Source organism: Camelus bactrianus, chromosome 9, assembly GCF_048773025.1.
Source record: "Camelus bactrianus isolate YW-2024 breed Bactrian camel chromosome 9, ASM4877302v1, whole genome shotgun sequence".
Classification (NCBI taxonomy): domain Eukaryota; kingdom Metazoa; phylum Chordata; class Mammalia; order Artiodactyla; family Camelidae; genus Camelus; species Camelus bactrianus.
Window position 1 is genome coordinate 8087266 of NC_133547.1, and position 23318 is coordinate 8110583.

Genomic DNA, 23318 nt, shown 5'->3' on the forward strand with positions numbered 1-23318 from the left:
CATCCGTAAAATGGGGATAATCTGACAGTACTCCCAAAATAAATGAGCCACTGTGCCCCACAACCACATGCATCTCAAAAATAGAATGTTAGTGAGAGAAATAAGTACTAAGAGAATGAATACAGAAAGAATTCATCTTTCTAAAGTCCAAACTCAGGCTCTAACTCCAGCGACAAGAATCCTAAGAGGTTGAAGAGGAGACAGACAGGAGAAATACAAAGGGGAAAAGAGGAGGAGGCCACTGAAGACAAGGCAGAGATTGGAGGGATGCCAAGGGACGTCTGGAGCCACCAAAGGCTGGAAGAGACAAGGAACAGTTCTCCTCTAGAGCCTTTGGAGAAACACAGCCCTGCTGACACCTTGATCTGGGGCTTCTGGCCTCCAGACGGTGAGAGAATACATTTCTGTTGTTGGAAGCCAGCCAGCCAGTCATTTGTTACAGCAGCCACAGGAAGAGCCATGGGGTTTGGATTCAAATCCTAACCCCCACTTACTAGCTTGTGATGTTGGACAAATCACTTGGCCCATTTGTGCCTTGGTTTCCTCAGCTGGAAAAAGAGGATAATGATAATACCTACTTTGTAGAGTTTGTGTGAAAATTGAGTTGATACATGAAAAATTATTAAAATAGGGCCTGATATGTTGTTGGTGTCCAAAAATTCTTAGTTTTTTTTTTTTAATTCAAGTATAGTCAGTTTACAACGTTGTGTCAGTTTCTGGTGTACATCATAATGTTTCAGTCATACATATATATTCCTTTTCATATTCTTTTTCATTATAGGTTACTGTAAGATACTGAATATAGTTCCCTGTGCTGTGCAGTATAAACTTTTTATTTTTAAACATTTTTTGGGGGGGAGGTAATTATTTAGGTTTATTTATTTTTGGAGGAGGTCCTGGGGATTGAACCGAGGACCTCCTCCATGGAGACTGAACCTACGACCTCCTCCATGATAAGCATACATCTCTACCACTTGAGGTATACCCTCCCCCACCTTAAACTTGTTTATCTATTTTATATATAGTAGTATCTGTAAATTTCCAACTCCTAATTTATCCCTTCCCATCCCCTTTCTCCCCTGATAACCGTGTTTGTTTTCTATGTCTGTGAGTCTGTTTCTGTTTTGTAAATAAGTTCATTTGTGTCTTTTTTCAAATGTTCTTAGCTTTGATGAATATGATTTGTCTTACTGATACTTATGTCGACTGAGTGCTCCTTAATCTCCACCCAGGTGGCAGAGTTCCCTTTAAGCAGTGTCTCTTGAATTCCCCACCTTCTTCTCCCTCGTCCTGCAAATTCGACCCAGTTTCTGCCATGCTCAAACCACACCCATGGCTCCCCAGTGCCCTCAGGCCAAACTTTGAGCTTACTATCTTGCCCTATGAAGCCCTGTGTGGCCTGGCCCCCTGGATTGAATGGATGGATGGATAGTTAGATGAAAGGCCAGGAATAGTAGCTCATCCCCCTGCTTCTCAGCCTGCTCCTGGGACACTCCCAACCGCATTCTCAGATCCCGCCTCCCCTCCTGTCCCCACTGCTTCTTGCTTTCCTAACCCCCTCCCTTAAAACGCTTCCCAGGCCCCCAGGCCGGAACATGGCTGGGCAGGGCGGCGCTCTGCTGACCCCTGGCGGCCACGTGGAGTAACGCCGCATTCTCCACTTTCCGCAGTCGGCCGGGCGCTCCTGAGCGCCTAGTAAGTGCTAGGTGCTGGCTGCAGCTTGGGAACAGATGGTAATTAGATACTTTTGTGTCAACCCTGGAGTCATCCCACCTCCTCTTTCTCACAGCTACGTGCAATCTTGAGCAAATTCTGTCGCCCTGATCTTTAAAATATCTGGACTCCCACCTCCTGTCTCCACTTTCACTGTCCCTGCTCTGGTCTAATCACTTCCCTCCGGATTCCAGGCTGCCTTACTGATTTCTCTTTTTGCCTTAGGCTTCACAGCACTGTTATTGAATCTGTTTTTTATCTAAAATTTTGATCATCATGGACTTTTTTTGGCTTTGATGTTTTAAAACATGCGTTGAAATATGTTTTATCTTGATCACTATTTGTGTCCCTCTAAGTTTTGTACCCCAGGCAAGTGGCTCACCCTGGTCCCAGCCCGCTGTAATGATGTCACGTCCCCAGAGAGGTCTTCCTGACCACCCTAAATAACATCCCTACTCCGCCAAATCCACATCCTCCCTCCTAACACCTTATTCGCGCTCAGTATCACAGCATACATACATTCATTTCTTTGCCTGTTTACTGTGTTGCACTAGAGGTCAGTTCCCGGCTAGGTCCCAGGGGGCCTGGCACCGAGTAAATGCTCAGGAAATACGTGTTAAATGGGCAAATACAATCTGAATGAGTAACAAACAGAGGAAAATGCTGCTGAAGAGAAGATTTTTTTTTTCTTTGAAAGCAAAGGAATTGGTTTACGGGGAGGGAGTGACTTTCCCAAGGAAGAGTCCACAGAGCTGAAAGCTAAAGGTTAAGGAGGGAGTTAATTAGCAAGGAGGGGTGGATGGAGGGAAAGACAATGTTCCATGAGGGACCAGCATGTGCAAAAGGCCTGAGGTGTGCAGACCCTCAGGGAATCAGAAAGCTGGATCACGGGCTACAAATGTAATAAGACTCCCAAGGAGGTCCATAGAGGGCCTCACAGGACTTGCTGAAGTTTGTCTCTGTGGGTGCTGGGAAGCCCCAGAAAGTGTTAAGCGGGGGTGGTATAGCCAGATCTGTTTTGAAAAGCTCTCTCTGGCTGCTACAAGGAGATGGAAGGGAGGGGGTGTGGCTGGAGGCAGGGAAGCCAGAGAGGAGGCTGTGAGATTCAATCAAGAGGGTGGCAGGAAATGAGGAGGAAAATGGTGGAAGGTAAAATGGATCTTGGAGGTGGGCCCGGTTGATGAGAATGGGAGAGTAACACCCCGAGGAGGCCTCCAGGGATTCTGGCTTGTGGGGAACAGTTTGGACAAAGGGGTCGGGATTTGGTTGTAGATGTCACGCTGGAATCACCAAGTCGAGTGTCACAGGCAGGTGGACAGGAATGTTGCACTTGCAGTGGAGGGCTGGGCTGGAGTCACGTGGGAGAGGTCAGCTTATAGACAGAGCCTCTAGTCAAGGGCAAGGCTGAGATGCATCGCTGTATTCTACAAACTGAGGACTGGCACTCGGCAGTGCCCACTGCATAGACTGGACTCAGCTCGCTCGCTCCTCGCTCCGCTTTGCCTGCAACCATGTCTGACAAACCCGATATGGCTGAGATTGAGAAATTCGGTAAGTCAAAACTGAAGAAGACAGAAATGCAAGAGAAAAATCCACTGCCTTCCAAAGAAACAATTGAACAGGAGAAGCAAGCAGGCGAGTCAAATGAGACGTGTGCCGCCAATATGCACTGTACATTCCACAAGCATTACCTTCTTATTTTACTTCTTTTAGCTGTTTAACTTTGTAAGATGCAAAGAGATTGGATCAAGTTGAAATGACTGTGCTCCCCTTTTCACATCAAAAACGGTGAACTACTGACAACGAAGGCTGCGCCTGCCTCTCCCATCTGCCTGTCTGGCAGACAGGGAAGGAAAAGAACTTGCATGTTGGTGAAGGAGGAAGCTGGGTGGGTCGACAGTGAAATCTAGAGTGAAATGCAAGGTGGTCCAAGGTGTCCTGCAGACTGTAAAATGCAGTTTAATCAGTGTGCCATTTTTTTTTCTTCAAATGATTTTAATTATTGAATGCACAATTTTTTAAATATGCAAATAAAAAGTTTTAAAACCTGAAAACAAAAACAAAAACAAAAAACAAAAAAACCACAAAAAACCGAGGACCTACCATGTTCAAGGCCCCTTGTTAGGCATTCAGAAAGGACACATTTGGGAGCCATAGGTCCGGCCCCCTCGAAGCTCTTGACTTGGGTGGACGGTGGCTGAGAGGTTTAAGTATACAACTACATGTAACTTGAACATCAAGAACTAGAGACAAAAGACAGACTTACGTTGGCACACATATTGAGTACCAACTGTATACTGTAAAAGTTTTTTAAAAAGGACAAATGCTGAAGCATTTATGGGAGTCACATAAATCCTGGTAGCAGGCAAACAGGTGTTGGGTAAGTCAACATCTGAAAGGATCCTGGAAGATTTTCTAGAGGAAGACTTGCTTTGAAGGACAGGCAAGGCTCTGAATGGCAGAGGTGAGGTTTGGGGGAACGTGGATAGAAGGAATTCCAGGCAGAGGGAACAGTACAAAGACTTGGAAGCTGGAAGCAACCAAACTGCATTCAGAATGGGAATGATTTTGACAGATGCTGGGAGACAGACTGGAGGAGGGGGAGGCAGGCAGGCTGGGTCCAGAGGGAGGGGACCCTGGCTGGCCCCCAGCAGGCATGAGTGACTGCCCAGGGAGAAGCCAGTGCCAGCTGGCTGATTGGCAGTGGCTGCCTAGAGGCGTGTAGGGCCCAAGCTCCGTGGGAGTGTTGTGACCGATGACCGTGTCTGCTGTGGGCACAGGAGGGGAGAGGGGCATCTTGTAAGGTGACGAGTCCCCACTCCTACCACAGGTCTTCCTTCTGGAATAACTGGGGAATGAGGACTGAGGGCAGGGAGGCCATTGAAGGTGTGGGGGCCCATCAGAGTCCAGGCGAGCTAGAGTTAGGCCTGGGGCCAGAATGGAGGCAGTGGGAACAGAGAGGTCGTGGCTGCAGGTGGCATTTGGGAGGTGACCTAGAGAGCCTAGAAGGAAGAAGGGGTGAGGATGGAGCAGGGACAGAGCAGGCCGAGCCTGAGTGGCTGAGGTTTCATTGAGGGGCGGCCAACCTCCATCCCTGGAGGTGCTGTCCTAAGGCCAGCTCTCCTGGGTCACCCGGGAGTAAAGCTGGCATCCGACCCCTGCACCACTGGTGTGGCCTGCGCCCAGACAACCGGGAATGAGAGGGAAGGACAGGAGCTTTGCTGTCTCCTTGGCCTTCTGGGTCCCTGAGGCCACAGGGGTCTGTGGGTGATGCTTTGTATGACAACCTGAAGTAAACTGCAGGAATAACTGTGGACCCGAGGAAGCAGCCCACCCTGCCAGGGGACAGGGAAGGAGGCTGGTGCGGCCGCGCACAGGTAGGGGCTCCTGACAGCAGTCCCAGGACCGGAGGTGGCAGCTCCCCGTAGGCCTGGCTCTACTGAGAGCTCCTCTCCTGGGGTGCTGGGGGCCCTCTCACCCCCTGGCCAGAGACCCACGGTGCTCCTCCTGCCGATGTCTGAGGATGGAGCCAGTGTCCCCATGGGACCGCGGGCCCGCCCGCTGGGGGTGTGCTCCGGGCCCTTGGTGGAGGGGCCACCTTCATCTCTCTCAGGTCTGGTTTTTTACAAGATTGATTTATTAACTATGATACATATCACATAAGGCCTTTTCAGTTTTTTACACCATTCCCATTGAGACAATTACAATACTTTGTAGCAAATACATGATTTTAAAAAACAAAACCAAACAAAAACACCTCAGTCAGAGATGCCTCAGCCTTAGTTGACGGCTGACCATGCACTAATAAGGTTGGAGCCTCAAAAAACCCACGATGTGTTTAAAAAAAAAATCTGGAAATTAAGCAAACATTCCTAACACCAACTAGAGGATGTCCTGGTTAAAGCCCCTAAAATACAATGAAATAATTGTTATACTTTCTTTACATACAGTTCTCCACTTTTGCTGCGAAACAGAATTTTGGGCACACAGCCAGACTACTAACACATTTCAATACCATTAATATGTTTTCTTTCTCAGGAAACTCAAAATATTTGTTAATCCAACATATATAAAGATCATTTAACATGTGAAAATACAAGTACCAGAAAAATAAGCTGGCAGCAGCACTATTCCAAATTTTCAAACAAGTTTTATTCCCATACAATTCTGACATTTTTTTTAAATGTACACAGGGAACATGATTCTTTTGTATGCAAACAATAACTTACGCCCTGTCTCGACTACACTCAAGTGTGACATCACTGTTGGAGCGGGCCGCAGGCGGGCTGCTGGACTGCGGGGCAGGGAGCTGCGGGCGGCCACCTCTGACCCTGGGGGAGTCTGCAGGCGGTGGCCAGTTGAAAGATGGCTCCCAGGAGGAGGTAAGAAGAATCCTTCCCTTCTAAGACAGTGACGGCAGGCCCAGCCCGGGGAGAGGCCCAGGCCCTTGGAAGAGAATGGCCTTTCCCTCACACCAGGCCTTCTCTGGTGTGATCACCAGCAGTCAGTGATGTGACTCGGGTCCGGCATACACGCTCAGTCGTCCTTTCCCCTAAGCACAAATGAGCAGCTTGAACCTGCCAAGCAACAGGAGTGAAGGCAACTCCTCCATCCAAGGTCTGTGGTCAGCAGCGCCTGGGACTGATCCCTGTGACTGTCCCCAGCAAGCTGGGCCCATGGTACACCACGCACATGAGGACTGTGGAGAGAGGGAGCCTGGTCCCCAGCAACCCACCCAAGTCCCTGGAACTTTCTTCTCTTGGAAAAGCAGCCATTGGCTGAGCTGACACTTCCTTTGGCAGATATCCTAACCCCAAGCCGTGTGGTTCTCCTCACAGGAGACTGGGGAGTGCACAGATGGACAAGACCTTTGACTACAAATGCTGCAGCTGGCTGGTTTTGGAGTTCAGGACTGAGGCTGGAAGAGCTGTGGCCTAGGGCACAGGGCATCCCTCCAGCCCCAGCAACCCCCACCAAAACCAGGAGCCAAGGCACAGGGACAAGGGAAGGCATCCCTTGTAGCTCCTCCCTGGCCAGAGTGCTGCCCTTAGGATGTCACCCTCCATCCACCCTGGTGAAGACAGATGCATTCATCTTACCTGCAGTCTGCTTCCTGCCTTAAGCAGGAAGACCAAGGTGGCAGTGGGGTGTAGGAAAACCCAGGAAACAGTACTCAACATTTTAGCATTCCTCTTCAAAACGTCACGACAGGAAGGGCTTGACAGAATGTAGGAATAAATGCACTGTAATATCCAATATGCAACATAGCCAAGAATTCAGGGCAAATTCACAAACCACGCCTCCTAACCTTGGACCACTTCCCTCTGTGGAAGCATCAGTGTCACAAATCCGGAATAGCCTTACACTTACAATCAAGGGCTGTTCATTTCCAAACGTGGTGTCTACACTCTCGTGGATGTAAAAAGAACACCAGACAGGGAGAGGTTCTGGGCGCCCCACTATTTTGCTGTGGGGCATGCAGCATGTCCGACACCCCATGGACCTGCTTATCCATTTTGGCCAAGGCTAATTAATGCTTGCCACTCCCTCAACTCAAGAGAGCTGTGGTGCAGCTCACACAATGACTTGTGAAAGAACTTTCCAGAGCTTAACATGCTAGATGAATGGGAGGGGTGGGACATTCCAGTTAAGGTCAGCATGCCCCAATGCATGGGTCCCCGTCGTGGGCCCCCTCTAAGTGCCCATTTGATCTGAATGCTGACCCCACCCCCCAACTGGAAGCTGAAGCCCAGGGCCCAGTTCTGCTCTTGGTGGCAATGATAACTCAGAATGACTGAGAAACGTCCTCCAGCCCAAGCAGCAGAAAATGAGAAGCTAGAGTTAGCAGAGGAAACTAAGGAGATCCCAAGAGCTTCCTGTCCAACTGTGGCTCTTTAGGGCACCAGCCACCAGTCCCTGATGGCGCACCCCTCAAGTCCTGCAAGACACGGGAAGGAGGGGTGCAGGTGTGTGAAGGGGCCCTGCAGCTCCCCAGAGACCAGAGGCTGCCCTGTGGAAGCCTGGTCTCTGCTGCTCCCGCATGGGTAGGGCTTCACAGCACAGGTGCTTGTCCCTTACTGTGCCCCCTCCCCTTCCGGAATAATCACCTACCACTTACATGTTTATGCAGTCTCAGGGACAGGAGTGGCTGGGGAAGGAGGAGAGTTGAGGGCTTGTGAAGTTCCTGGTGCAGAGGCCAGGCTACAGGTGCCTGGTGTGCCAGCTCAAAAGAGGTGGCAGTGTAGACTGGGCAGTGGGAGGGAACTGGGCTACTTCAGTTTTAGTTCACACAACAGACAGTGGCCCTAGGCCACCTCCATGGCTTCCCTTCCACCTCCCACCCAATACCTTGAAGGGGTGACTGGGAGTAGGTGAACATGACCTAGAAAAAAGGGCGGAGATTAACTCAATGGAGTAATTACCTCACCAGCCTGGACTCAGAGCTGGGGGAGGTGGAGGGCCCGAGAAACACAGGCCAATCTCAGTTAAAACTAAACATAAACATCACCTTTCAGCCAAGCCCTGACCTAAAGCATCAGGCACAGATGCACCAGAAAAGCAATCCATCATCCATCATTTACATAAAGCATCTATGTACCTTGGATTTGTTTTTTGACTTGTATCCTTAAGGGGGCAGTAAAACTTGCAGGTGTAATTTAGTTTTCCCAAGCACCTTATTTTGCCGTACAAGAACTACAAATGGTAAGATATCCAGCTTATCCAGAGGAAGAAATTAGTGAGAAAAGGGCCTACTCCCACCCTCCAACAGCCAACAGGAAGCATCTGGGGCTGGGAGTGGCCGAGATCATTCCGAGGCGTCTCCTACTTTGTCAGGCCACCCGGCTGAGGCGACCCAGGCATCCTCGAACATACCGTAGGTGCTGCTTCTTAAAGTGCAAAGAGACCCGGAGGACTGTGTGGTGTGCGGGCCCTCCACCCCACTCCCCTACGCCCGGGGTACCTTAGTGTCAGGCTTCTCCACTGCAGAGGCCACGGCCCAGCCGTGTGGGGAGTGGGGACAGATAGTATCTGGAGCGGCCTCAGCAGGGCTGCTGTGTTTGGGGACAGATGTGAGGCATGAGAAGGGTTCTCCCGGGGCCAGTGGAAAGGTCAGAAGGGCAGGGGATGGCCATGGGGTGAGGATGGTGACAGGCAGGCACAAGACCCTCCTCACAACTGGTGGCCTTTGTGCCTTTCATTCCTCTGGGCCCTGAAGGCCTGGGAGCATGAAGGATGGCCCCATGTGGCACCAGCTGACCACCACACTACAGAGTTCCCCCCACATCGCCCCATTCCCGGAAATACCCAGGCTGGCACCACCTACAGCCCAGGATGAAAATGATTCAACTTCAACACCAAATACATGAAACAAAACCCCTAGCGGCCCCCACCCCCCACGTGCACATACACGCACACAGTAGTGTTCCCACAGCACTGTAGTGTGTTCCAAGGCAGCTGGTCTCCCCAGCTTTTCCCACAAAAGGCTCAAACTGTATTCTTGGGTTGAGGGGGAATCTAGTGTCAGGACTAAGTGGGAACCCAACAGGCTCTCAGGCAACCACCCCCGGGCATCCTTGTTTTGCTGCCACAAAGACAAGGGCCACCCTCCACCTGTCTGCCCTCAGCAGAGGTGGGGAGAGAGCTGAATCTTGAGGTCTGTAGTTTCTTCCTTTTCTTCTTAAAAATTATTGGAGGGATAAATTTCCATTTTTCTTCCAGTGTTCCTTTGTTTTAAAGGGAATATATCCCTGAAGCCTGTGATGTGGGGAGGGGGGTGCGTGGTGGGTGGAGGGAAGCTGCACTCTCTCAGTCCAGGTACAAAGCTACCCTCCCTCCGTTCTGCTCTGCCGGGCAAATGACCTCAGCACTGTACCTTGGGGCGGCAGAGCCATGGCCTATGGGTTCCCAGGAGGCTGATAATCAGGCTGCACCCCCTGACTGGGGTTGGGGTGCAGACAGGGAAGGTGGGAAGAGACAGGCGCAATGGACGGGAAGTGTCCTCTTTAGGGGTTGCCGGCCCTGCTCTGGGGCAGCCTGAATCTTGGAACCTCCTCCTCCCCACCCCAGCCAAGGCCAGAGCTCTGTCCTGTGGGCGGATGCCCTGAGGCTGGTGTGCACGATTGATGGGGGAGGGGTCCAGGGAGAAGTGAGCATGTGGAGGGCCATGGGGGCTGCTGCTGGGCTAGTTCAGTCCTCAAAAGGGTCCAAGTCAAAGGGCAGGGCCCCAGCTGTGGCCTGCAGCCAGCCCCGGGTCTGCAGTGCTGGGCTCAGGGCACTGGATGGCCCAGCCTCTGGTGGACTACTGGCTGGTTCTACTGCTCAGGTCTTGAGGTGACAGGAGACGGGGACACCCTCCTCACCCCTGTCCAGTAGACTTGGTTCTGTTCAAGGCCAAATGCCACCATCAAAGAAAGAAGACCTTGTCTCCTTTTGTCCCGGGCCTCGGGGGCTCACAGCGTATGTTCGGCTTGAAGCTGGGAGGGGAGCAGTGGCTGCATCGGGGACTGGGGGGTTGGCGGAGGCGACTGGGGTGGAGACGGTTGACTTGTGACAGGTGTGGAGGTGAGGAAGGGGACGGTGGAAGCCAGGGCAGAGGGGGAGCTGGGCGTGGCCCCGGGAGGCTCGCTGATGGGCCGGTTGTGGAAGAAGAAGGGGCACTGCTGGATGAAGAGCTCAATGATTGTCTGGTAGGTCCGCGTGGCCGTGAGGGCATCCATGGTGCTGAAGTCGGGTCTCATCAAGGTGGGCCAGAAGCAGATGGACAGGTTCTCACTGGTCATGAGATTCACTTTGTTGTTGTGGCTGACTCTGCAGGTGACACCAAACTCAAGGTCAGAGCTCTGCAGGGCAGTGGGCCCTGGTCTTGACCACCTGTGCTCATGGTCACTGCCGCCCTGGCTGCTCTCCCTGCCTGCCCACCCGCAGCCTGAGAACAGAAAACGCCCCAGCACAGCTCTTCATGGCCCTGGCCTGGGAGTCGAGGCCTGAGCGCCTCCAAGCCCCGTCCTCTGCTCCAGCATCTCCACCTGGCCAGGCCCTGAGGAGCGGCTCTGATACCCTGGCTCACCCGAGGCCCCCGCAAGCCCCGCAGGTGGGCAGAATGCCTCAGGGACTCTCCCCCAAGTCCCCAGTGGGAGACAATGCTGTGGTTGTGCAGAGAGAGGGAATGTGTGTGTCCCCCAAGCCAGGGTTCCATAAAACACCACTTCTGTCAAGAGAGGAATACGTTTGCCTGGAAAAAAGAATCTATTCTGTGTGTGAATACATTTGGGAACCATTCAGTTTAACAGGCCTCCTGACTGCAGCTCCCTGTACTTGCTTGACTGGAGTTCACTCTTTCACACGGCACATCTGTCTCAGCCCAGTGTTCTGTCATACACCAGTCAGCAAACACCGATCCTTGAGAAAGGACTTCGGATGTGCTGGGGGTACCCAGGCCTCTCCTCAGACAGAACCAGAACAAAAACCTGAGATGAGGGGCCAAAAGCCTCGGATGCTTCTCAGCGAGCCAGATGTGCCCGCACTGGGGAGGTGGACCAGCACCCTGACAGGCTGGGCTGGCCTTGCCACCAAGCTGAGGACAGAGCCTTGATCAGCCCCATTCTGCGGCTGACTGGCCCTGATTGGAGGTTTTCAAAGGAGGGAAGACCAAATAAGCAAGCCCTGCAACGTACTTGTTCAGGTGAGAGATGACGTATTTGAAGACTTCATGGTTTTCCTTTGGAAATTTCTTGAGTACCTCCTTAAGGGCATGTAACTTCTGCTCCCGGTCATTGATTTCTGAGGAAAGAAAAAACCAAGACCAAGGCTGGTGGGTCTGGAGCTCAAAGCAGATACTGGTCCTGGACAGTTGGTGAAACCAGTGGGCCGGCAGCCAAGGAAGGCTACACTGGGTACTGTACCTTGTCAAAGGGCAGCCCAAGGCCCTTCGACAAGGCCAACCCCATCCTCTCCCCGCAAGCCGGGGCCCAAGGCGGCACACCTGGCAGTGGCACAGGGCCAGGGCCCGGGCCCACCTCCGTGTCCCAGGCCCCTGCTGAAGGGAAGCACTGTACGCCTGGGGCTTCCTGACCCCTCCCCCTCAAGCCAAGACTCCACGATCCAGAGAGATTCTATCATAAAGAGCACCATTCTTTGCTCATCCGGTTGCCCCTGGAGACAGGCACCCCAATGCAGAAAGCCTCCTGGCTTCCTGACCAGACGGGTGAGCACAGCCACCCACCCATGCCAACAGACAGTCTAGGAGGGAGTCTGTCACAAGACCAGGCCTCTGTCCCTTTCCTAGAGTCACAGGGACCCTCCACATATCTCCTTAGTGGAAGAGCTGATGGAAACAGTGGGGGAATTCTTATGTAGTTCATCAAAAGGACTGCGTACCCCCTGCCCCCACTACCACCCGTACTCTGCCCATCGTGGAATCCCAATGTACTGAGAAAGGGAAAACAAGCTAACCCAAATGAAAAGCCTAATCCATGCTAGGCTTGGTTCAGTGAGTCCTCACAATTCTATGAGGCTGGGGCTGTTATCAACCCATTTCAAGGATAAAGAATCTGAGGCCAAGAGAGGCTACAGAAATCAGCCCCTCGGTCTGGGAATCAAATCCTGTCTAACTGGCTGCAAAGTCTGAGCTGGGACCACTGTGCTCTCTGGGGTTCAGACTCCCACTTCCTAAGTGGACTGGACCTGACCTGCCTTGGCTGGGAGAGCCGTCCTGGGCTAGTGGGACAAAAATGGTCCAAAGCCGGGGTTGAGAAGATAGCTCAGTGGTGAAGCATGTGCTTAGCATGCACCAGGTCCTGGGTTCAACCCCCAGTACCCAAATAAATAAATAAATAACCCGAACCCACCCCCCAAACAAACAAAAAGAAAGAAATATGATGGTTCCTAACTGTCTGGGGCATGGGCTCCTCGGGACAGATAAAAGCTCTGAACCACCTCTCCTAAAAATAAACTGTGTATAGTTCTGCCTACAGCTCCTAGAGCTTCACAGATGCCCCAAACCCATGTGTTCTTTAGGAAGCCTGTGGCTGCCTGAGTTAAAAATCTCTGTAGTAGGTGACATGCCTAAAGGGTTACAGTCAGGAGATGTATGATTTTGGGGAAGTGACACATCTAAGCGTCATTCTCTTTGACTGTAAAAAGGGGCTGAGGACAGTGCTTCTTTTACTCGGCAACACCACACCATGAAACAGAGAGCCAACAGCCAGACACACGAGAAGCAGCTGGCAGCTGGTCTGAGTCTCAGGGAACTGGTGGAAGGGGAGGCTGCAGAGATGGCAGGGATGGAGCTACTGAGCACTCTCGCTGGCAGGCTAATGAGCGTGAAACCGGGCAAATGTTTTGACCTGAGAGTGTGGCTTGATAAAAAGTATTTTAAAATAACATTTGTCTGTTAGAAAATGACTAAGAAAAACACAGGAGCTAATTATGTGGGGCCATTATCAGCTTCATTTCTCTGATCCCAAGACTTATTTTAAGGGTCCAACATTAAGGGCACACTTTTTGTCTGGCCTTGAGTTTCAAAATCCTTTACTGTTAAATTTCACTGAGAAGTTTACTTAAAAGAAGTAAACTGCTCTGGGGAGGACGATCGACTGTGCTGAATAACACAAAAGAAGCACGTGCACGGCTCAGAATCTCACTTAATAAAACTGTGCCTCCTTCCAGATGCAGTCTGGTGCAGGCCTCTCCTAGGTGCCTGTATGACAGACACACAGCTGTGTTTGTTGTCATTAAGCACCTTCATGTAAGAGCTCAGCCTCACCTGTCCTCCTGGCTGGAGGCAGGAAATGGGGCTGTTAATGCCACTGCCTGCCAGGATGTCCCCTCTCCTTTCCACCTGCTGGCCCATAAGGATGGCCGCTGCTTCTCCCTCTTCCTTGGGGGGACTGGGAGGGAAGGGGGGTGACAGAACCTGTCTGGATAGTGATTCAGGGACCATCCTCAGGAACGTTAGCCTCCCTCCCTCTCCTTGCCGAGCCCATCAGCTAGGAGCCTAACAGGGACCCAGATGGTCAAGCCCCGCGTGTCCTCCCCCTCTCCCATAGCTGTGTGGCGCAGGTGCTCGGCAGAGCTGAGGAGTATCAAGAGACCGCAGGAAGCAAGGAGAGCAACGTGAAGCCTCCAAGTGCGAAGCCAGCCCTGTGTCTGTCATGTGAAAAGCTAGGTCCACCTCGAGATGTCCTTTGGACTTGACCTTGTCCTTCTGACTTGTCTTCCCTCAAGCAAGCAAACCCCCGCCAGTGTTAAGGGACTTACTCCAGGCTCAAACTAGCTGTTATGGCTGTCAATGACACCAGTGATTTCTTACCTCCGGGCAGAGCCAGAGTGTTGGCAGGGCGATTTCACTTACTCCTGGTGCGGCCCCCCACGGCCTAAGTGAAGGTGGAGCTGGTTTCTCCCACGCGCCGGCTGAGAAAACTTACACTAGAGGCAACGCCAAGGATGCAAGGCTGGTGAGGGAAGGAGGGGTGGGCACCAAGCTCTGTCTCCAAGTTCAGCACGCCTGCTCTGGATGACCTGCCTGCCACCATGCTCAGAGCCCTCACCTACTTCAAAAATCCCCTTTGAAAGCGGTGAGGGTCTCTATAAGGGCCTAGGCCCACCCAGCTAACATACCATAGTTTTGAAATTAGGTTGTCAGTCACCTGAGACATCAATACAGGGTCAGAAGAGGCATTTTGAGGCCAGCTGAATCAAGACAAAGTCTGAATACCCACCAGGCAACTAAACTGAGGCCCCAACTCAGGAGGAAGGGGAGGGGACAGTCAGAGGTCACTGGGGACCTCAGAGGTTAGCACACCACATCCATCACAGTATACAAGGCTCAAAGAGTAAGAATACTGGTCCAAGGTCAGGGACCCTGATCCCAAACCCTGTTTTTGCCCTGGCTATGCCACTCTGCTGCCATCTTTGGTACCCAGGCTGTCAACCAGGCTCTGGGTTTGGATTTGCTACCACTCAACTCAGTGCCTAGATGAAAATCCTCAATGGATTCTGACCACCTTGCACACCGGCACCACCAAAAGAGGAAAATACCGGCTGAGGTCACAGCCACCTCAGCGATGCATGCAGGCGCACCGCGGGTAACCCCCACCTCTCCTGGTGGGAGATGAGCCCAAGACTAAACTCTCATGCTGCTGGGCCCAGAATGGAAGATTCAGTGTCCTCCTCCTGCAGGAACCTGTTCAATGTCTCCCACCCCACCAGACTGAGGCAGGGACTGCATGTTCGTCTGTCTACTGCTGTCCAGCCCTGCCCCACACAGAGCCTGGCACGTGCTAGGAGGCGAGGAACACCCTGTGACCTTAAGCAGCTATCTAGACAGACAAAAGGAAGCAGATCTCAGAAGAAGCAACATCACAAGGCAGCACGTGAACCAGAGTTCAGCAAGCAGCAAGACTGGTCCGCCTGGTGACCTTGCAAATCAGCCATTTATTAATCTCTAGCTCTAAGCTGTCTCATCTGTAGACGGAAAAGGGTGAGACGCTAAGCCGGCATTCTGAACCACTTTGGGTCATACATCCCTTTGACATTCTGATGAAAGATATTGGTCTTCTCTGTAGACTAAGATGCGCACAGAAAACTTCAAACAGTTATGGGGTTAATGGGGCCCAGAGGCCAAAGGTCCTCAGGCTCAGAGTCTCTGGACTGAGACAGAGCCAGCTCTAGGGCCCCTTCTCACACAAGAGACATAGGACAGGGCGTGTGGGGATTGGCTGGACCAGAGGGATTCCAGGTAAGTGGTGGTGGGGTGGGTTATGAGAGGAAAAGAAGATCCGGAGCAAGATTAAATGATAGTATTTCTTGACAGCTGGGTGAGGTGTGAGGGCACGCTAGAATATGGAATTCAAGGCCCTTTTCGCTGCCTCCTGAGATCCTGGTCCTATCTGAAGCCAAGCTCAGGTGCCATCTCTCCCATGAGGCCCTCTACCTCACTCCCTCCTCTCTGCATTCTCTGCACTTCCAGCTCAGCTCACTTCATGCCCTCTGGCCCATAACTTAAACGTGCGCTGGGGAAGGGCAGCATAGGAGGGCACGCCCCCGCTCGCCACTCCTGAAGCAGCACGGGCTTCAGCTGCTGCTGTTACTCATTTCTGAATCTCCCACACATCTCCTTGAATGTGGTAGGAAGGTAACTGGTGAATAATCACAAAAACTCTATTTGTAGACACCATTTCAGCAATGTTCAATACTGTGAGATTATGGAGCTGACAGAACAATTTGACAGTGACCTTGGTATTTGTTGTGATGGGATCTGAAACCATCTCCAAGCCCTGAACACATACAGACACAACAGCTCTTAGGTATTAAGTGGAAAGAGCTGGTCAAGTTGACGTTGCCATGGAAACCAGCCAGGCTGGGAAGAGCTACTTTTGGGCATGAGCATCTTTGTTCCATGTCCCTTAACACTAACTTTGGCACTGCCTGGTTGGTGTCTCTGGCTCAGCTAAACCCAGCCCCCGAGATACACAGCCCCACTCTTCACTCAGCTGCTTTGGCTGTGAGAGGTGCCCTGTCAGGGAGATACACTCCCCTCTACCAGTTTCAAGACAACGGAGTTCCATCTGACTAGCTTGGGGCACAGGAAACACACAATGGGAAGAGGAAGTGGAAAATCTCCACCCTTTTCTGGGCTGCAGTAGCAGCAAGAAGTTCCCTTCCTCAGCAGTGGAAGCTGCTATAGGAAGGGCAGCTGATTACTTATCAATAACACCTTCCTCTCTGGCCCCACACAACCCTCCAAAAACAAAAAGATGTCAATGTCAGCAATTTCTGCAGAAACAATGGGATTCTGCTGGGTGCCAGGACCCTATAAGCCTCTAGGTGGCGCCAAGTCAAGACAAATGCTATCAGAAACCTCCAGCCTTACAGCAAGCTGGGTACCAGCCCACACCTTCTCTTCCTAACTTCTGCCCAGAGACAAGCTTAGCTTAGGTGGAGAGAAATTTGGCTCCAGATAGAGATTTCCTATGTGTTTCACACCTGAGCCAGACTGGAGCTGGCTGGAGAAGTGACTGCTGGGAGGATCTCTATCTTTGGGTGGCAGGATCAGAGCAGAGATGCTGGCACCAATCCCACACACCCTAACTGATCTGGAGAAATCCAGACTCCTGTCCTGAGAAGGCAGACAGGTAAGAAGGCAAGAGAACCTTATGACAGTCCCAGAACTATGTGCTTCTGCCCCATCCCTGTGGGACTGGATAAGATTAGGGGCTGTGAAGGATTTCAATCCACCAAGACTGGGTGCATAAAATATGATGAAGGTGGCACCCAGGCTGTGGAAACAAACATCACGGGAAATGCAGACCATGGAATGGTGACTCTGGGGTCCCAGCAGCCCTGGTAGAAGTCAGGTTCTGACAGGGGCACCCCTCCACAGTTCAGGGGTAGGCTTCCGTCAGCACTTCTATTTCCTGAAGCCACTAACAGTCTATAACCTAGGATTTAAAAGTCCTGTGAATTTGTGACCTCTTCCCAATTTCTGCCCACACCATCAGCCTTGTGAGTAAACTGTATTGCTTAAAATTCCTTCTGAGTTGGGCAGTGACAAGATTAAGACTAATGTCCTGGGAGCCGAGGGAACACAGCTCCCTTTCCACGTCCCCACACCCTTGGTTGCTGGCAAAGACACTCCTTTCTGTACCTCCACAGCCATGGCTGCTTCTGGGGTCTTGGCCCACCAGAGGTGCAGGCAGGATGGTGTGCAAAGGTGATCATTAAAACCAGAGGTGCTAACTTGCTGCAGCCTCTGGTGATCATCTGGTCAGGGCCACTGGAGCTGTCCCCTTCCCTCCAGAGGCTGGCTTCCTCAGAGGCTATCTGGCCCCAGACCACATGTCAACTGCCTTCTATGAGAGATGGGAGGAGAGCAGAGAGGGAGAGGAGGGAAAAGGAAAGTAATACCTATCACTTCAAAGGTCTGTTACATAGTTGTGCCTCCAGACCTCGCCTAACCCCATTTAATAAATAGAAGGGATGGTAACGGGAACCTCAGGGTCAGGGAAGGTTATGTCGGCCATGTTTACACTGAACAAACAAAGGAGCAGGGATTTGCCCCCAGTCTGACACCAAAACCAGGCTCTTAACTCATGGAGTTTTGGGGCAACCTGCAACTTTCTTGACAGAACCCTCAGAGAAGCACCTCTGGTCTACAAAGGCAGAAGCCTAATTTGTAAGTCCCCTTGGTGTCATCTTGTTAGTTCCCTTTCCTTACGTCCTTCAAACCTCAGTCCTGAGAGCCAGAGTGTCAGCTCTCTGACAGCAGGACCCATGCTTATGTTGCTCCCCAACCCCACCCCCAAATCTGCCCAACACAGTCAGCCTGGGGTGGGGTCAGGGGCCCACAAGCCAGGCTGGGTTGCCAGTACTCACTGTGTGCCTCCACCAGATCAATCTGCATGTTGTAGGGGACCAGAGGGTCTGGCAGTTCTGAGAAAAAGCTCTTCATGGCTCCGGCCACGGTATTCACTGTAAAGTCCTTCTCTGCCAAATCCAAGTTGTGGTCTGAAAGGAAGTTGGGAGAGTGAGGCCAGGTCAATCTAAGCTGGGTAGAAGCAAGGAAAACCTAGCGCTTGGGATAAGCAGGGAAACTTTGAGGACCCAGGGATATTGCCCAGGGCAGGCCTGGTGCCTCGACAGGGACTCAGGATTATCACAGATTGGACAGAAGGTAGCATCCCCGGGCACTGCTAAAAAGAAGTTCTGAGATTCGCAGACTGAAGCTGACACCCAACCTTCCAAGGCCAGCTTTTGAGTGGAAGAGCTGCACCCCCATCCTGTGCCGTGCAGCCCCCTTGTCAGGCCTGGATTTGCTGCTACCTTTTCCTTTCACCCTCCTGCTCAGGGAAAACAGAAGAGGCTTTCCCAAAAGGCCAGCTTACTTTTCCTGATGGATTACAAAAATGTTACCAACAATCTTTATTTATTTTAAAATTTATTTTTAATTTTTTCTTTTTTTGGAGGGGGTAATTAGGTTTACTTACTTACTTATTTTTAGAGGTGGTACTGGGGATTGAACCCAGGACCTCGTGCATGCTAAGCATGTGCTCTAGTGCTTGAGCTATACGCTCCCCTCTTACCAACAAGCTTGACTGCCATCTCCATCCTTGTTCCTTATGGTGGTAGGGTAAGGAAACCCATTTTTTCCCCTGTTGGCCCCTTCCACTTATGACACCACTGACCTCTGTCTCTAATTTTTCTCTACATACTTTATGGCATTTCTGATTTGTAAGAAATCACATCTACTGATAGACATCAGCTGTTTCCATCTAGGGGTATAAACTGGCACAGATTCTGGCAGACATACAAGTGTATACCCAAGTATGGCAAGACCCTCATTTTGACCTCATGCTTCCTATCCCACAAGACTAACACATCTTTCCTTTCTCTAATGGGTAACCTCCTCCTGATGCCAGCCAGCAGAGACTGACCATGGCTACATGAAGTGCTATGGTTCCCCGGGTGCTTGGGCGGGATGCCTGCTCCCAGTACAGCTGCTTTATCCTGCAGGCCCGCGTGCGCTGCTGGGCTTGGTCTCCTGAGGCCAAGCCACATGCTGAGTTGGACCCTACTCTGATCCTCAGCTCACCTTTCTCTGGCCAGTGGCAGCTGTGGAATTTTATTGCCTCAGCTCATTTGCTCTGGCATGGTGGGTGTGACTTCTCATCCCACAGTGTGCTCAGGTCTCAAGGGTAGAGTTTGGCCACCTGGCTCGAGGCCTCTCAGACCTGACCCAGCTTAGGAGGCAGAAATCCCTGCCAGGAGCCAGTCTAACTTATTAGAGTTCAGCTTTGGGAGTCTGAGGCCCAAAGCTCAGCTAATCACAAAATGCTCCCTTGCTTTGTTTCTCTTGTACGGGCACTTTGTGAGGAGGGCAGTTATGGTTGAGGGTACTCCTGGGGCCCTGTCGAAACAAGACTGTCACCTCAACCCAACTTTTACATCACATGCCTGCAAATACCCCTGCGAGGCCCAGTGCAAGGGAAGCAAGGCCCTTTCTTGGGGAATGAGGCATGGGCCAGGGTGAGCTGGAAAAGTGTCTGTGGATGGTGATGTGGGGGTGCAGCCCAGGTTTGGCAGGGAGGATGCTTCTGTGCAATGACATGGTCTGCTCCCCCTCTGCTGGGGCAGTGTGACCGTGGAGGCAAGGCTGGGCCAAATATGTTCTCTTTCTCTGTCACCAAGCCAGCACCTCTTGGCTTTGGGGCTGAGGCAGGAGCACCCCTGAGGGGCACCACTGGCAGTTTGGGTGTCATGTCTGCTTTGACTGGCTCCAGCCTCCGATGCCCGACTGGGCTGTAGTCTTACCTTGATCAAATTGTCTCTGCAGACTCTCCATCTCTGACTTGTTCCCACTGACCCGGTAGATGCCTTCAGTGCTTAGTCCTGAGGAGAAACCAGCAGGTGTTTGAGGAGCAGGAAGTGGAGAGCAGAGAATGAGGAGGGCTGGACTCAGGAAAGAGGGAGAGTCCGTGAGGCCCGCACTGTGAGAGGTGTGCGCTCAGCACTCTTGACTTGCCCAAATGCTTCAACTCACTTTCATCCATTTTCTTTTTCACTTAAAAACTTAAAAATACTTGTTTTTTGTAAAAATTAAAATAATGTAGAAGTACCTCAGCCAAAGATAACTTCTGTCCACATTTTAATGTACACCCTTGAATTTTAATTTTTTTAACAAAAAGTTTTAACTATCCTTCTCACTTACAAAGCATGTTAGGAACTTACTCTAATCATTAAATGTTCTTTTACAACATGATTTTAAAGACATCAAAGCATATAACAACTTAAGAAAATCTATTCTTAATAATTTAGACTTTCCCAAGTTTTCACTGTTAGAAATAACCCACAATTATGTTTTTCGATAGCTAGTAAGGCTAACACACTCTTGCTTGCCAGTGTGTATTTTTTACACTGTGAGCTTCCAATTCATGCCCTTGTTCATTTTCCTACCAGGAGTGGTTCTTCCCATTTTGTACTTGAAAGAAGTCTTTGAAAATTAAGGAACTGACTATGTTAATGTTATATACTTTTACTTTTTTTTCTTTTGTTATCTGTCTTCTAATTTTATGTACTGATGTTATCTGAAATACATAATTCAAAATTTTTAGGTTTTCAGGATCAGTTTATGATGTCATCATTTGTTTTTATGCTTAGAGCAGATTTTCCTGTCCCTGGATCAGATATTCTCTATTTCCTCCTTCTTCTACTTTTATAATTTTTTAAAAACACATTTAACTCTGCAATCCTTCTGGAACTTACTTGGTACATAGTGTTAGGCAAGAGAAAAAACCCAATATTAAAATTCAGTTGAATAACAATATAGAAGAATATAAAGTATCAAGTAAGAGACTGACTCCCTCCACTCCCCACCCCTCGGCACAGGAAGCTCTGTTCAGCTTGGAGTGGACTCCACGCACTGTCTCTCGACTCCATTCTGCCTCTCTCTGGGAAGGAAGTCCACTCTTGCACCTGAGACTATGGGTCTAAAGAACAATGAAGTCACTGTGAAAACCAAGACAGGATCCCATGGCCAAACCAACCATGGGTCCCTTCTGAAGACTATGGTTTCGAGCAACTCTGGCTAGCTGAGGGGGCACTGCGGAAGCACCCTGGAGCCCCCACTGAATACCAGAAGGCAGTGTGGACAGTAGAGAGAGGACCAGGCCCTGAAGTCAATTAGGAGGCTCCTGAGAGCCAAGTGTCTCAACGTCAGTTATCACTATAATCGCTGCCTCTGGAGAGGCGCCCATCAGGCGAGATAAAAGCTGTCAGCCTATTTCTGGGGCCCCAGATTGGTGGCAGGTTAACTTTAAAGAACATCAAAGCAAAAGTCATCAATTCCTTGGCTTAAAAGCTGTTAACTGCACACAGGCCTCTCACCCCAGAGAAAAGGAGGTTAATGGACCAACCCCAAGGATACCGTACTGTGCAATGCCCAGCCACGAAGGAGCTACCATCACTGTACTCGGTATGAGAAGTGCAGACACTATCCAGACCTGACGCCCCAGATGCATCCGCTTTGGAGTTAACATTTCCTGCGTGGTCATCATGTTGTGCCCTCAGCTATACGCTTTCCCACATCTGTCCACCACTCACTATTTATTAGATGAATGATGATGCCATAGAACTGTCAACCCCTTACAGTAGGAGCTACTGGACAGAGACAGAACACAGATGAGAAAAGTGAGACTCAGAAAGGTGAAGTCCTCGCCCTAAGTTGCACAGCTGTTAAGCGTCCAGGGCCTTTGCCACTCTTCAGCCTCCACACTGTTCCAGAAGATGTTGGACATATATCCACCACCAGGCTGGGATCCAAACCACCTCCACCTCGTGAAGAAATACTACACTTGAGTGAAGCCCACGGGCCCTCAGTATTCCGGGTGGCTTCTGAGATGGTGCATTCCCCCTACTTCTGTCAGCCTCCAAAAGTCAGAGGTCAGGATGGACCCTGTTCACCATCCCTAGTTAGTAATTTTACAATGGTCTCTTTCTTCTCAGTGACTATTCTAAATTCCACTCAGACATATTTAAAGTCTCTACCTAATCCACATCTCAGGCAACACATGTCACATGTGTAGACATGAAATTACCTACATTCTGGCAAGCCCCGGGTAGGTGTCAACAGATTCAAACATTTTCACCCCCTAAGTTGAAAAAAATCACTACCCTCCTTCTCTTTACCTGCATACCAGCCCTCTCTAATGCAAAGAAAACAATGGTACAAATGGCTGGAGCTTTAAAAGTCCCCGATGAAGTAGCAATGTCCACAATTCCTGAGCCCCAGTATGGAGAGGCACTCTCTCAACAGCACAAGATCCTGATCCAGCCTCAGGCCACTCATCATCTGGCAACCCTGACCTTCAGCATGGACGAGGAGGCCTCTGCACTGCCTCCTAATGACTACCTGCCCTGGTATCACAGAGCAGGAAAACTGCGAACTAGCTATTTGGAAACTATCAGAGGTGTGGGCCTGATAAAACCTCACTAGATGGATGATCACAAAAATGGAAGCATTTGAAATCACAAGGCCAGCTCCACAGCATCAATTAATCACCAACTCAGTACTTCCTGTAATCTGGACATGTGTTTCTTTTACGAAATCCCATTTTAAAACAGTAATCCTGCCACTGCCCTACCCAACACCATGCATAATTTAGGAAAGGTATCATTTGCTTGGCCAGTACAGTTTTTCACAACTATTAATTAGACATCAATTAAATAAAAACAAAAACCTTAGAGTAGACTGCAAACGCCCGTGAAGGCTGCTAGTGAAACAGACGGCTAGCCACTTAGGTGAGAACTAGGACGCCTGACAGAACCAGGGCAGCCTGCCAAGCATTCTAAGACCAGAGCAGGAAAAGGGGCGGGTTGGGGCCTGGAGCAGGCTCCCGGGCAGAGATGATGGATTCCAAGGGGTGTGTATCCTGGGGCCCACACAGAAACACTCCGGGGATGACTCTGTCTCCCACCTGCCAGCAGAGAGCAGTACCCTCTAGCCACAAGGTCTACTCCATGCCCACAGGTCCACCTGAGAGAGCTTCAACCTTAAACTCTGAGGCATCTCTACACAGTAAGTCTCCAAAGACCCACTATCATAGCAGAGT

At 50.7% G+C, this 23318-nt stretch overlaps 2 protein-coding genes across 2 annotated transcripts in view; one reads left to right on the forward strand and one right to left on the reverse strand.

Annotated features, from left to right (window-relative positions):
* The first annotated feature begins 2513 nt into the window (after nt 1-2513).
* LOC105062556 (thymosin beta-4-like) lies at nt 2514-5195 on the forward strand. The gene has a single exon (XM_074369364.1). The coding sequence runs from the start codon at nt 3225-3227 to the stop codon at nt 3432-3434; it is 210 nt and encodes a 69-aa protein (XP_074225465.1). The 5' UTR covers nt 2514-3224; the 3' UTR covers nt 3435-5195.
* A 134-nt stretch (nt 5196-5329) lies between these two features.
* The window catches only part of ARHGAP35 (Rho GTPase activating protein 35), a 109598-nt gene continuing 91609 nt past the window's right edge, over nt 5330-23318 (reverse strand). The window contains exons 4-7 of the mRNA XM_074369362.1: nt 20023-20100; nt 18088-18219; nt 11388-11493; nt 5330-10521 (exon numbers count right to left, since the gene is read on the reverse strand). Coding sequence (XP_074225463.1) covers nt 10164-10521; nt 11388-11493; nt 18088-18219; nt 20023-20100 — 674 coding nt within the window. The 3' untranslated portion in view covers nt 5330-10163. The remainder of the gene's footprint in view (nt 10522-11387; nt 11494-18087; nt 18220-20022; nt 20101-23318) is intronic.

Coding starts and splice junctions, on each gene's coding strand:
- LOC105062556 (XM_074369364.1), top strand. CDS start 3,225: ATGTCTGACAAACCCGATATGGCTGAGATTGAGAAATTCGGTAAGTCA.